The sequence below is a fragment of the Bos javanicus genome, chromosome 12, assembly GCF_032452875.1.
Source record: "Bos javanicus breed banteng chromosome 12, ARS-OSU_banteng_1.0, whole genome shotgun sequence".
NCBI lineage: Eukaryota > Metazoa > Chordata > Mammalia > Artiodactyla > Bovidae > Bos > Bos javanicus.
Window position 1 is genome coordinate 69,824,295 of NC_083879.1, and position 15,945 is coordinate 69,840,239.

Here is a 15,945-nt window from a genome sequence, read left to right on the forward strand (position 1 = left end):
TCCAATGAACACCCAGGACTGATCTCCTTTAGGATGGACTGGTTGAATCTCCTTGTAGTCCAAGGGACTCTCAACAGTCTTCTCCAACACCATAGTTCAAAAGCATCAATTCTTCTGTGCTCAGCTTTCTTTATAGTCTGGCTCTCAATCCATACATGACTACCTTATCATATGAACACTATCACCCATACATAATGTGACTTCTCAAAAACAGTTTTAGAATTTTTTGCAGTTCATATTCTTTTTAAGTAGATATATTACACAGAGGGTAATTTTCAAATTATTTTTTTAAAAAAATCATTTTAGAATTGTTCTTTTTTATATGGCTCTGCTAACCAATTGGATGAGTATATATTTAGTTACTTTTGTTTCATTTTACTCTGAGATTATAGGAATGGCTTTAAAATTAGTTGTTTTGTAATTATCATTCTGTATAATGTTTTCATGCTTCTCTCAGAGTTAAATCAACAGAAGAAGCTACTTTTAAAAAAAATGTTGATATCCTTGTTCCATTCTAGTTCCTTCTCCTTTTAGAGGCAACTTAACAAACCCATTTGGATTCATCTTTTCATTTTGTGAATGTAGTATTTTCTGAACACTCAATTTTTCCTACTGTGCGGAAAGGTCTTAATTTCATCACTGGAACCTCAGGACTTGGGGTCATAAAGATTTTTCTTGGAGGCATGATATGTCACATTGAATTCTGATTAAAACCCTTTGTGATAGACATCCCTGGTGCTCCAGTGGTTAGGAATCTGCCTGCCAGTGCAGGGGACACTGGTTCTATCCCTGCTCTGGAAAGATTCCACATGCTACAAGGAAACTAAGCCCTACTGCACCACAACTACTGAGCCTGTGCTCTAGAGCTTGGGAGCCACAACTAAGGAAACCCACGTGCATAGAGCCCATGCTAGGCAACAAGAGAAGCCACCACAATGAGAAGCCTGGGCCTTATAACTACAGAGTAGCCCCTGCTTGCTGCAGCTAATGAAAGCTCATTTGCAGTAATGAAGACCAAACACAGCCAATCAATCAACCAACCAATCAACCCACCTACCAACCCAGTCAGCCTTTGTGGTACTTGTAAGTCCCTCACAGTAGGTCTGTAGCTTTTCCAGGCTCAAATGCCATGACATTGTAGGAGAGGAGGCTAGCAGATACTTACATGGGATTACTTCCTGTACCCAGAATTGTCCATTGAGAGGGAACTTCAGGATCCATCCCTAGCCAGTTGAACCTAAACCAGATTCTGAAGGCGGGCCTCCGTCCTTTGAGTACCCTTAACTACATTGCTCCCCTAGGTGATGCTAAGGTGCAGTCAGGATGAAGACCACTGTGTAAAAGAGGAGAGAAGGTATATCTAGGATCCTGATGGTTATGGTTTCCCCAGATTGACTGCTTTTCATCCTTAGTTCTGGATCTTTCTACACTCTACTCTTGTCACTTGCTCCCCATTTCTAAAGATTAACTGCCTATTCATTTTTTCCCACAAACTCAGTCTTTTCTGCCTATGTTTGACTCAAGCAGTCTTTCTTTGCCTGATTATTTATTTCTATATCCTGTGTTTTCTTTTTTTTCCTCATAAATCAAAGATCATGGAATTGGGGAAGAAATGTTTCATGGGGAAACATGGAGGAGGCATTGTACCCACTGAGGAAGTTCTAGCATCAAACGTGTAAGAAGTTCCCCTGAACCAAGATGTGGGGTCAAAGAGATGATGCTTTTAGGAGGCTGAATACGAAGGACTCCATCAAGAATGTCTGCCTCAGAGACTCTGAGACTCTCAGAGAACTTTGAATGATGAGCATTGTGGAATTAAGTTGGGCTTTTAAAAAAAATCTTGTATGGTTTTACAGTTGTGAAGAATACTTGTGAAGGAATAAAACTATTTTCAGTTGGTTTGTGGAAAGAATTTTCATTAGATCATAGATTGGTGTCAAAAGTGAAGGATTTATGGGTAATTTTTGTCTTTGTTCCTACTTATCCAGAAAATTTTAATTTTGTTAGTTTCAGGTTTGATAGTGAATATTTTCCCAGCTGTTGTATTTCTTACTAGCTGAGGTTCAGGATCAAGAATAGACAGAGGAATTGAAGCTATGGGCCATGAACTGGCATTATTCCTTAATGAGACTGTTTTTTCAACTGGGTTATTAAATGATATCTTTTAGTATAAAAATCCTGACACTTAAGCAGTAATGATATACCTTTATTTACACTTTTTTTTTGGCTGAATTTGTTGCATCTGTTGGTATGCTCTTTGGTGGGTGATATTGCTCTTAATTTCTTTTATAATTACACCAATGTTAGGCTCAATCAAAGAGCTGAGTAACAGGCAACGATTCCCAGAAACAATCACAAGTTTCAGGACAGTTTGGGAAGGCAGGTGTTAGTGCTGGGCTTCTGGTGGAGAGCCCCAGGTTTGCAGGCTGCAGCACTGGGCTGTCCTTGGCCATACTTGGGCTGGAACTGTGCATGTGTCCAGTTTGACATTCTTGCTTCTCTGTGCAAGCTTCCCGTTCCATCTCAGTAAAGTCTATAAAAAGTCTGTTTTTACCATCCATTGTATGAGAGGCTCTTTTAAGCTCTTCATGCCCCTTGGAATGAATGATGAAGCATGCTGGAAAGGTTATGAGTCTTTTTGCTTTTGAAAGCTGATTATCTTGCTCTGATTTGCTCATCTTACTCACATTTAACTAAGCATTATTCCCTTACTTCTCTATTGTTGCTGTTTAGTTGTTAAGTCATGTCTGACTCTTGCAACCCCATGGATTGTAGCCTGCCAGGCTCCACTGTCCATGGGGTTCTGTAGGCAAGAATACTGGAGTGGATTGTCATTTCCTTCTCCAGGGGATCTTCCTGACCCAGGGACCAAACCTGCAGCTCTTGCTGCATCTCATGCATTGCAGGCAAATTCTTTAATGCCGAGCCTTTGGGGAAGCCCTACTTCTCTATAGTAGATGAAGACTTCTGTGACCTCTTGGAAGACAAAGCAGTTGATGCAGGGTGTGAACATGTGTGTGCAACAAAACAGGAGTGTTGGGGTTCAATGTCACACCCATCTGAGGGATGAGGATAGCTTTCTGTACATATCCTGATTGGGTACTAGTTGGCTGAGCAGAAAATGCTAGTTAGTTTTGTCTTATGTTTGGTGTTTTGGATTCTACTGTCCCTTCCTCTTGTGCATGGGCTCCTCAACTTCAGATAACAGAAGAGAACTATCAAAGCAGGCCTGCCAGTTGTTTACCTTGTCTGTGTTAGTAAGGAGATTGCTTAAACGGAAAAATTAGTCTCAAAATGGAATTCCAGAAAGATTTCCAAACTTTTGGCATTTTGTCTTTTGATAAGTCTGTGGAGGAAATGATGTTGAGGGCCTAAGTGTTTACTTTTTGTGACTTGAATTCATGTTGAGAGTTTGGTTTTCCTTGCTGGGGAAAAAGGGCACTTTCTCAAGGGGTGACTACAGGGAGAACGTAGTAGGATGTTTGGTGGAGTGGCTATTTGGCAGGGTGGGCAATTGTTGCTATTTCTTTGGGGAAAGACAATTGCTTTCTGTAAGTGTTACTTACTCAGGAGTTAAGCCCTAATGCCTCCCAACTGATTGGTTTAGTATTTTAATTTTTTGCTCTGGGGAAGAAATCATTTTTTCCAAACCAACACCTGCAGTGTGTGGCTGATATTTTGTTTTTAGCTTGTCTTCTGCTGTGTTTAATTTTTAACTCCAAGGAACATCCCAGCTTCTAAGGTCTAGAGATATATTGATGCAGTGCCACCTGGAGCTGAGAGTCTGGGAACCTCCCAAGCCTGGTTTATTTGTGATACTCCAACAAAAGCTAAAGTCTGATATCTTGATCTGCAGACATGTGGAATTCTGGCTGGGAAAGATTGGATCTGTTTTTTTGCCAATGTGTCAGTTCATAAAGGCTCTTAAAGCAGAAGATGATAGCAGGAGTGTGTCTTGCCTACATGAGCCATCTTGACTTTCTGTCGGGCTGGAACATTGAGACTACAGGGGACAGGGGCAGGCTACCAGCAGGGCTTGTTCATACGGAAGCCAATATCTTATCCTTCTTCTGTCACCTTTTCCTCATTCATCTTAGGCAAAGACTCACTAGGTGTTCTACTAAATGTGTTCTAAAACACTGGATGTAATATTTATTGAGCATCCACAGTGTGCCAAACACAGTGTACCAAGGATTTATTACTTGAAAAATTTTGGCTTAAGTTTAAAGCTATTGTCTGCTTGTCTTATAGAAGAGAGTGGATCTGTATATTTTTCTTTTAGATTAGCCATGAGTGTAGCATTTTGTGAAAATGCCATTTTAATATGCTAATAATAAAGGTGAAGCTGGTTTGTGTATAGAAATGCAAGAGATTTATGGGTATTTACTTTGTTTCTTTTTTTTTCACATTCAAAAAGCATGCAAAGGATTTATTTGCTAGTCAAAGCTGTTCACAGAACCAAATGGGGACTGTAACTTAAGTTTTTCCAAGGAGCTTCACTTTAGTGAAATTAGTTGACTCTGTAGGCAGAAACAGGTTAACAGAGGACATTTACACCTGGGGAAAATTTATTACTGATGAGGCACCCCTATATTTAATTATTTTAATGAGCATGTGACACTGTTAAGAAATAACCACAGAATTCTTCAAAACTTGTAGACATCCATGCATGTGAGCTCAGTTGCTAAGTCGTGTTCGACTCTTTTGCAACCCCATGGACTGCAGTCCACCACGCTCCTCTGTCCATGGGATTTTCCAGGCAAGAATACTGGAGTGGGTTGCCATTTCCTTCTCCATATTTTGTTTCTTGAAAGCTTACTGAATTCACTGATGAGCTTTAGTAGTTTTCTGGTAGTGGCTTTAGAAATTTCTATGTATAGTATCATGTCATTTGCAAACAGTGAAAATTTTACTTCTTTTCCAATTTGGATTCCTTTATTTCTTTTTCTTCTCTGATTGCTGTTGCTAGGACTTTAAAAACTATGTTGAATAAGAGTGGCAAGAATGGACATCCTTTTTTTTGTTCCTGATCTTAGAGGAAATACTTTCAGCTTTTCACCATTGAGTATGTTAGCTGTGGGTTTGTAGTATACGGCCTTTATTTTGTTTAGGTAGGTTCCCTCTATGCCCACTTTCTGCAGAGTTTTTATCATAAATGGATGTTGAATTTTGTTGAAAGCTTTTTCTGCATCTATTGAGATGATCATATGGCTTTTATGGATATATCATTTTAATTTGTTAATATAATATATCACATTGATTGATTTGCATATACTGAAGAGTCCTTGCATCCCTGAGATAAATCCCACTTGATCATGGTGTATGATCTTTTTAATGTGTTATTGGATTTGATTTGCAAGTATTTTGTTGAGGATTTTTGTTTCTATGTTCATCATTGAGATTGGCTTGTAATTTTCTTTTTCTGTGGTATCTTTGTCTGGTCAGCCAGACAAAGGTCCTGGACTGATGGACAAAGCCATCAGGTCCTGGACTTTTGTTTTTTGGGAGGTATTTACTCACAGTTTCAATTTCAGTACTTATTATTAGTCTGTTCATATTTTCTATTTCTTCCTGATTCAATCTTCAATCTTGGAAGGTTTTACTTTTCTAAACACTTGTCCATTTCTTCCAGGTTGTCCACTTTATTGGCATATATTTGCTTGTAATAGTCTCTCATATTTCTTTGTATTTCTTTAGTGCCCATTGTAACTTTTTCTTTTTCATTTCTAACTTTGTTGATTTGAGCCCTCTTCCTTTTTTTCTTGATAAGTCTGGTTAAAGGCTTATCAATTTTGCTTATATTTTTGATGAACCAGCTTTTAGTTTCATTGATCTTTTCTATTGTATTCTTTGTCTCTATTTAATTAATTCTGCTCTGATATTTATCATTTTTTCCCTTCTCCTAACTTTGAATTTTGTTTGTACTTCTTTCTCTGGTTGCTTGAGGTGTAAGGTTAGGTTGTTTATTTGAGATTTTTCTTATTTCCTGAGATAAGATTGTATTAGTATAAACTTCCCTCTTAGAACTGCTTTTGCTGCATCCCATAGGTTTAGTATCATTGTGTTTTCATTGATCTCTAGGTATTTTTTGGTTTCCTCTTTGATTATTTCAGTGATGCATTGGTTGCTTAGTAAAGATATTATTTAGCTTTCATATCTGTGTGATTTTTTTTAAAGTTTTTTCCCTTGGAGTTGATTTGTAATCCATAATATTGTGGTTGGATAAGGTGCTTGATATGATTTCAGTTTTCTTAAATTTACTGAGGGTTGCTTTGTGGCTCAGCATGTTAGCTATCCTGGAGAATGTTCCATGTACACTTGAAGAGAATGTGTATTCTGCTGCATTCGTATAGGATGTCATATAAATATCAATTATGTCCATATGGTCTAATGTGTCATTTAAGGCCTCTGTTTCCTTGTTGATTGTTCTGTCTGTATGATCTGTCCATTCATGTAAGTGGAGTGCTAAAGTCCCCCACTATTCTTGTGCCAATATTGATTTCTCCTTTTACAAAAAGACAACCCACAGAGTGGAAGAAAATATTTGCAAATGAAGTGATTGATAAGGGATTAATCTTCAAAATATATAACAGCTCATGCAGCTCAATAGATGAAAAAAAACCCAATCAAAAAAATTGGCAAAGGTCTAAATAGACATTTCTCAAAAGAAAACATACAGATGGCCAAAAAGCACATGAAAAGATGCTTAACATTGTTAATTATTAGAGAAATGCAAATCAAACTACTATGAGTTGTCACCTGACACCAGTCAGAGTAACCATCCTCAAAAAGTCTGCAAATAATAAATGCTGGTGAAGATATGGAGAGAAAGGAAACCTCCTACACTGTTAGTGAGAATGTGAATTATATAGTATGGAGGTTCCTCAAAAAAACTAAAAATAGAACTATCACATGATCCAGCAATCCGTCTACTGGGCACATATCTGGAGGAAACCATAATTTGAAAAGACACATACACCTCAGTGTTCATTGCATCACTACTTACAATAGTCTAGAAGCAATATAAAAGTCTATTGACAGAGAAATGGATAAAGAAGATGTGGTATGTATATACAATGAAATATTACTCAGTCACAAAAAAGAATTAAATAATACCATTTGCAACCACACAGATGGGCTTAGAGATTATAATACTGAGTGAAGTAAGTCAGATAGAGAAGGACAACTATTATATGGTATTAGTTATATGTGGTATCTAAAAAAATGATACAAATGAACGTTGTTCCAAACAGACTTCAAAAACAAACTTTTGGTTTTCAAAGGGGAAAGGCAGGGGGAGGAATAAATTAGGACTTTGGGGTGAACATATACACACTACTATATATGGAATATATATTAATAATTAACAAAGACCTACTGTATAGCATGGGGCTTCCCACGTGGTTTATTGGTGAAGTATCCACCTGCTAATGCAGGAGACGCAGGAGATGTGGTTTTGATCTCTGGGTCAGGAAGATCACCTAGAGGGGGAAATGGCAACCTGCTCCAGTATTCTTACCTGGAGAATCCCATGGACAGAGGAACCTGGCAGGCTACAGTCCATAAGGTTGCAAAGCATCAGACAGTGAGCAGAAAGCACTGTGTAGCACAGGGAACTCTACTCAATAGTCTATGATAACCTGTATGGGAATAGAATCTGAAAAAGAATAGCTATATGTATAACTGAATCACTTTGCTGTACACCTGAAACTAACATAGCACTGTAAATCAACTATGCTTTACTGTGCCAATAAAGGTCCACATAATCAAAGCTTTGGTTTTTCGAGTAGTCATGTACAGATGTGAGAGTTGGACTGTAAAGAAGGTTGAGCACTGAAGAATTAATGCTTTCAAACTGTGGTTCTGAAGAGAGTCCCTTTGACTTTAAGGAGATCAAAGCAGTCAGTCTTAAAGGAAATCAGTCCTGAATATTTATTGGAAGGACTGATGCTGAAGCTGAAGCTCCAATCCTTTGGGCACCTGATGCAAAGAGCCAACTCACTGGAAAAGACCTTGATGCTGGGAAAGATTGAGGGCGCAAGGAGAAGTGGGTGACAGAGGCTGAGATAGTTAAATGGCATCACTGACTCAATGGACATGAATTTGAGCAAACTCCAAGAGATAGTGAAGGACAGGGAAGCCTGGCATGCTGCAGTTCATGGGGTCACAAAGAATTGGACATGACTTAGCAACTGAACCACAACAAAAATTAAATTTAAAAAAAAAAAGCAAAGCTTGTGGTAAGGAAAACTGGTATGGCTTATATTTCTTTCTTTTTTTTTTTTTGGCTTATATTTCTAATTAAGGTTTCTTTTCCTTTCCTTTTAGGAAATCTTCAGAGTACTATTACCAACATATTTTGAGGATTTACTTACTTACTTTCAAAACTATGATCCCTCTGATTCTGGGGCTTTGCTCAAAGCCTGTGGCTACACTGTTGTACTGAATGTCAGCTTTTTAATTTGGAACATTCTGCACCACTTTTTCTTCTATTACACTCAGCGTATAGGAATGAGATTAAGAGTAGCCATGTGCCATATGATTTACCGCAAGGTAAGTGTCATTTGGTACAAAAGTTTGTACCTCCTCTGAAGAATCAGAAGCATATTGGGAAAGTTCTCTGTAGATTAAAAATTTTGTCGCTGTGTTATTTACTTCTTACCAGAGATGCTTGATATTTGTTTTAAGCCAGTTTGTTGTTGTTTGAGCAAACTTTACCAATATATAATGAAAAGTTTTGTTTGGAGATCAGACCAGGCTGCCTTTGATAACTTTTATGCATAGGCTGGTGCATAATACCCACTAAACTTATATTGAAATCTAATTAAAAATTAGGTATCAAAATTATCAAACCGATTTTCAATGTTTTCTTGCCTAAATTTTATTGTGGTATTCATGGAAATTTTGTTGTTTTTCATTTAAACCTTCATTTACATCAAAGTTATGTTTAAAAGTGAGTTCAGTGATTGGACAAATAACATTAAATTTAGGAGAAAAATATGTATTTAATAAAATAAATGATTATATTTTAAATGATACATCTAGTCACATTTAATATAATTGTGCTTACTAAATAAAAATAGAAGTGAAATCTGTGCCAAATTAGATTCACTCATGATATTCTGTGGTTATAATTGTTTTTGATAATGTTAAAGAAAATGGTTGAGTGTTTGGGAAAAAATTTGAAATTTTAATTTGTTTTTAGCAATTTTAGAGGGTATTTATGTTGCTATTCATTGAAGTCATTAATGCAATATTTGGGTTTTTGTAGTATGCATTATAGCAGCTTTAATAAAATCTGGTTTGATGTTTCTAGTGTTTTTGTATTGAGAAATGCTATAAAGTTATTTTATATTTTACTCTAGTCTTATCTAGTATAAAAGGGGTTAAATATTTCAGATGTCTTTACAAATGAACTGCCACAAATGTCATGTGCTGGAGAGCTCTTGTTAAATCAGATCTTAGATGTCTCTTTGTCCTGGGCTCTTTGATTTTTTAAAAATCCTTATTTAACCATGTTGTATACTTGAAATTTCCTGAGAGAGTGGATTATAAGTGTTTTCACTGCACACACAAAAAGATAACTATACAAGGCAATGGATATGTTAACTGTTTTAACTACAGTAATCATTTCCCAGTGTACATTTATGTCAAACATCTTGTTGTGCACATTAATATATATATATATATTTCATTAAAAATAAACAAAATCCTCACTGAAAGATAAAACCAAGCAATTTAAATGAAAACAAGCACTTCTTTTACTTGGTTGCTACTTATCTAGAGCTTCTATTTTTTAGGAATACTTTTCTCAGCAAATTAAAGATATTTCTTCATCCTTTTTTGAGCAGAGTCTTGTTAATCTTTGGGCTATGTGAGCCTGATTAATGGACCTAACATTCCAGGTTCCTATGCAATATTGCTTTTTACAACATTGGATTTTCCTTTCACCACCAGACACATCCATAATGGGACATTGTTTTCACTTTGGCTCAGCCTCTTCATTCCTTCTGGAACTATTTCTTCGCTCTTCTCCAGTAGCATGTTGGGCATCTACTGACCTGGGGAGTTCATCTTTTAGTGTCAAATCTTTTTGCCTTTTCATACTGTTCATGGGATTCTCAAGGCAAGAATGCTAAAGTGGTTTGCATTCCCTTCTCCAGTGAACCACGCTTTTTCAGCTGAGCTGTTTCAAATCCTAAAAGATGATGCTGTTAAAATGCTGCACTCTGTATGCCAGCAAATTTGAAAAGCTCAGCAGTGGCCACAGCATTGGAAAAGGTCAGTTTTCATACCAATCCCAAAGAAAGGCAATGCCAAATAATGTTCAAACTACCGCACAATTGCACTCATTTCACATGCTTGCAAAGTAATGCTCAAAACTCTCCAACCTAGGCTTCAACAGTACATGAACCAAAAGCTTCCAGATTTTTAAGCTAGATTTAGAAAAGGCAGAGGAACCAGACATCAAATTGCCAACATCCATTGGATCATAGAAAAAGCAAGAGAATTCCAGAAAACATCTAGTTCTGCCTCATTGACTACACTAAAGCCGTTTAATTTGTGGATCACAACAAACTCTGGAAAATTCTTAAAGTGATGGGAATACCAGAACACCATACCTGCCTCCTGAGAAACCTGTATGCAGGTCAAGAAGCAACAGTTAGAACCAGACATGGAACAATGGACTGGTTCCAAATTGGGAAAGGAGTACGTCAAGGCTGAATTTTGTCACCCTTGTTATTTAACTTCTATTCAGAATGCATCATGCAAAATGCCAGGCTGAATGAAGCACCAGCTGAAGTCAAGACTGCTGGGAGAAATAGGAATAACCTCAACTATGTAGATGACACCACCCTTATGGCAGAAAGCAAAGAGAAACTAAAGAGACACTTGATGAAAATGAAAGAGGGAAGTTAAAAAGCTAGCGTAAAACTCAGCATTCAAAAAACAAAGATCATGGCATCCAGTCCCATCGCTTCATTGCAAATAGATGGGGAAACAATGGAAACAGTGACAAACTTTATTTTTGGGGGGCTCCAAAATCACCACAGATGGTGACTACATCCTTGAAATTAAAAGATGCTTGCTCCTTGGAAGAAAAGCTATTAACAACCTAGATAGCATATTAAAAAACGAGACATTACTTCACCAACAAAGGTCTGGCTAGTCAAAGTTATGTTTTTTTCCAGTAGGCATGTAGGCATATGAGAGGTGGACCATAAAGAAAGCTGAGCACCAAAGAATTGATGCTTTTGAACTGTGGTGTTGGAGAAGACTCTTGAGAATCCCTTAGACTGCAAGGAGATCAAACTAGTCAATCCTAAAGGAAATCAATCCTGAATATTCATTGGAAGGACTGATGCTAAAGCTGAAACTGCAACATTTTGACTACCTGATGTAAAGAGCTGACTTATTGGAAAAGACTGTTGCTGGCAAAGACTGAGGGCAGGAGAAGGGGATGACAGAGGATGAGACGGTTGGATAGCATCACCAACTCGATGGACACGAGTATGAACAAGCTCTGGGAATTGTTGATGAACAGGAGAACCTGGTGTGCTGCAGTCCATGGGGTTGCAGAATAGGACATGACTGAGCAATTGAAGAACAGCAACAAGTGTGAAAATGGGGGCCCTGGCATGTCACCGTCAGTCATAGACTGTAGCTGCTGCTGCTGCTAAGTCACTTCAGTCATGTCCGACTCTGTGCGACCCCATAGACGGCAGCCCACCAGGCTCCCCCGTCCCTGGGATTCTCCAGGCAAGAATACTGGAGTGGGTTGCCATTTCCTTCTCCAATGCACAAAAGTGAAAAGTGAAAGTGAAGTCGCTCAGTCATGTCCAACTCTTTGAGACGCCATGGACTGTAGCCTACCAGCCTCCTCTGTCCATGGGATTTTCCAGGCAAGAGTACTGTGTTGCCATTGCCTTCTCCACAGAGACTGTAGAACATAGGCTAATTTGTTTCTAGGTGATGTGGAAATGCAACAATGCCCATACACTCCAGTCAAGCATCTTCCTTGTCCTTCATCATCATTTTTGTTATTCTGTTGCACCTTCTACCATTTAGAAGATGAATACTCAGGTTTCCCTACAAATTATCTAGAAGTTTGTCTTGGCACATAATGTTTAACTCCCATAACTAAATAAATAAATAGGAAATTTCACTGGAAGTGCACTATGAAAATCTTGTATTAGCTGTGAGGTGGTGTTTCGCTCAAAGTTTACTCTTTGATGCACATGTAAGCTATTGTCTATCTGGTTTTCTTTCTCTTCCCACTAGTTCTTTGGAATGTTGCCTTTGAGAAATTGGACCCTTCCTGGCATGCTGCTTGAAAGTGAAAGTGATAGTATTAGTTGCTCAGTCATGTCCAACTCTTTGCGACTCCATGGGCTGTAACCTGCCAGACTCCTCTGTCCATGGAAATCTCCAGGCAAGATTACTGGAGTGGGTTGCCATGCCCTTCTCCAGGGGGGCATGTTGCTTACATGAAAGTAAACATTTGCCAAAGGCATTAATTTGCCTACTTGATTAGCCTTAAGGAATTGTTTCTTTTTCCATCTTTTAGAAAATTTTATATGATATTTAAAGATTCTACTCCATTTACAGTTATTATAAGATATTGGCTGTATTCCCTGTGTTGTACTATATATCGTTATAGGCTACCTTACTCCCAATAGGTTGTACCTCCCACTCCCCTATCACTATATGGCTCCCCCACTTCACTGATAACCACTAGTTTGTTCTCTATATCTGCGAGTCTATTTCTCTTTTGTTTTATTCACCAGTTTCTTATATTTTTAGGCTCCACTTATAAGCAATATCATACAGTATTTATCTCTCTCTCTCTGACTTGTTTCATTTAGCATCAGTTCCATTCAGTTCAGTCACTCAGTCATGTCTGACTCTTTGCGACCCCATGGACTGCAGCACGCCAGGCTTCCCTGTCCATTACCAACTCCTGGAGCTGGCTCAAACTCATGTCCATCGAGTCCGTGATGCCATCCAACCATCTCATCCTCTGTCATACCCCTCTCCTCCCACTTTCCATCTTTCCCAGCATCAGGGTCTTTTCCCAGGAGTCAGTTCTTGGCATCAAGTGGCCAAAGTATTGGAGTTTGAGCTTCAGCATCAGTCCTTCTAATGAATATTTAAGATTGATTTCCTTTGAGGTTGACTGGTTTGATCTCCTTGCAGTCCAAGGGACTCTCAAGAGTCTTTTCCAACACCACAGTTTAAAAGCGTCAGTTCTTCAGTGCTCAGCTTTCTTTATAGTCCAACTCTCACATCCATACATGACTACTGGAAAAACCATAGCCTTGACTAGATGGACTGTTGCTGGCAAAATAGTATCTCTGCTTTTTAATATGCTGTCTTTTCTCCCAAGGAGCATGTGTCTTTTAGTTTCATGGCTGCAGTTACCATCTGCAGTAATTTTGCCCACCCCTGCCCCTCCCCGCCCCCCAAAAGAGGTGTGTGTATGGATACTTAGGTTGCTTGCATATTCTGACAATTGTAAATAATGCTTATATGAACATTGTGGGACATGTATCTTTTTTGAAGTAGTGTTTTTGTTTTTTTGGATATATCACAGGAAGTTGAATTGTTCAGTCATGTGGTAGTTCTGTTTTTAGCTCTTTGACAAGCCTTCATATAGTTCTTCATAGTGGCTGTCCAATTTACATTTTCACCAATAGTGTATGAGTGTTACCTCTCCTCCACATCCTTACCAGCATTTGTTATTTATGTTCTTTTTGATGAAAGTCATTCTGACAGGTCTGAGGTGATATCTCATTGTGGTTTTGATTCACATTTCCTCACTGGAAAATGTCTATTTAGTTCTTTCTGCCCATTTTTAATAGGGTTGTTTGTTTTTTGGAATGGTGTTATATAAATTGCTTATATATATTGGATATTAATCCTATATAGGTCATATCATTTACAAATATTTCCTACGATTCAGTGTCTTTTCTTTTCATTTTGTTGATGATTTCCTTCTCCAAGTAAAAGTTTTTAAGTTTAGTTCTGTTCTATTTGTTTATTTTTTCTTTCATTTCCTTCACTTTAAGAGAGAACCTCAAAATACACTGCTTTTGTTTATGTCAAAGAGTGTTCTGCCTATATTTCCCTCTAGGAGTTTTATAGTATCTGGTCTTACATTCAGGTCTTTAATACATTTTGAGTATATGGTATCAGAGAATGCTTTAATTTCATCCTTTTAAATGTAGCTGTCCAGTTTCCCCAGACCTTTGTTGGTAAAGTAATGTGTCTGCTTTTTGATATGCTGTCTAAGTTGGTCATAGCTTTTCTTCCAAGGAGCAAGCTACATTTAAAAATAACCAGACTGATCACTTGAATCACAGCCTTGTGTAACTCAGTGAAACTACGAGCCATGCCATATAGGGCCACCCAAAATGAATGGGTCATGGTGGAGAGTTCTGACAAAATGTCCACTGGAGAAGGGAATGGAAAATCACTTCAGCATTCTTGCCTTGAGGACTCCATGAAGATATGAAAAGGCAAAAAGATAGGACACTGAAAGATGAACTCTCCAGGTCAGTAGGTGCCCAATATGCTACTGGAGAAGAGTGGAGAAATAGCTCCAGAAGGAATGAAGAGGCTGAGCCAAAATGAAAATGACACCTAGGTGTGGATGTGAGTGGTGATAGAAGTAAATCCTGATGCTGTAAAGAACAATATTGCGTAGGAACCTGGAATGTTCTGTCTATCAATCATGGTAAATTGGAAGTAGTCAAATAGGTTATGGCAAGAGTAAGCATCAACATTTTAGGAATCAGTGAAATAAAATGAGCTGGAATGTGTGAATTTAATTCCGATGACCATTATATCTACGATTGTGGACATGAATCCCTCAGAAGAAATGGAGTAGCCTTCATAGTCAACAAAAGAGTCTGAAATTCAGTACTTGGGTGCAGTCTCAAAAATGACAGAATGATTTCTGTTCATTTCCAAAGCAAACCATTCAATATCACAGTAATCTAAGTCTATTCCCCAACCAGTAATACTGAAGAAGCTAAAGTTGAACGATTCTGTGAAGACCTACAAGAACTTCTAGAACTAACACCCCCAAAAGATGTCCTCTTCTTTACAGGGGACTGGAATGCAAAAGTAGGAAGTCAAGAGATACCTGTAATAACAGGCAAATTTGGCCTTGGAGTACAAAATGAAGCAAGGCAAAGGCTAACAGTGTTTTGCCAAGAGAATGCAGTGGTCATAGCAAACACCCTTTTCCAACAACACAAGAGACAACTCTACACATGGACATCACCAGATGGTCAACACCAAAATAAGATTGATTATATTCTTTGCAAATGAAGATGGATAAACTCTATACAGTCAGCAAAAACAAGACTGGGAGCTGACTGGCTGAGTTCATGAACTCCTTATTGCCAAATTCAGACTTAAATTGAAGAAAGTAGGGAAAACCACTGTGCCATTCAGGTATGACCTAAATCAAATCCCTCATGATTATGCAGTAGATATGGCAAATAGATGCAAGACATTAGATCTGATAGATACAGTGCCTGAAGAACTATTGATGGAGGTTCATAATGTACAGGAAACGGTGATCAAAACCATCCTCAAGAAGAAGAAATGAAAAAAAGCAAAATGGCTGTCTGGGAAGACCTTACAAATAGCTGAGAAAAGAAGAGAAGTGAAAGGCAAAGGAGAAAAGGAAAGATACCCACTTGAATGCAGAATTCCAAAGAATAGCAAGGAGAGATAAGAAAGCCTTCCTAAGTGATCAGTGCAAAGAAATAGAGGAAAACAATAGAATGGAAAAGACAGAGATCTCTTCAAGAAAATTAGAGATACCAAGGGAACATTTCATGCAAAGATGGGCTCGATAAAGGACAGAAATGGTATGGACCTAACAGCAGCAGAAGATATTAAGAGATGGCAAGAATACACAGAAGAACTGTA

General features: G+C 38.0%; 1 protein-coding gene across 1 annotated transcript in view; it reads left to right on the forward strand.

Moving 5' to 3' along the window:
* LOC133258056 (ATP-binding cassette sub-family C member 4-like) overlaps positions 1 to 15,945 on the forward strand; it is a 296,999-nt gene that overhangs the window by 61,303 nt on the left and 219,751 nt on the right. The window contains exon 4 of the mRNA XM_061434395.1: positions 8,329 to 8,553. Within this exon, the coding sequence (XP_061290379.1) occupies positions 8,329 to 8,553 (225 nt within the window). The remainder of the gene's footprint in view (positions 1 to 8,328; positions 8,554 to 15,945) is intronic.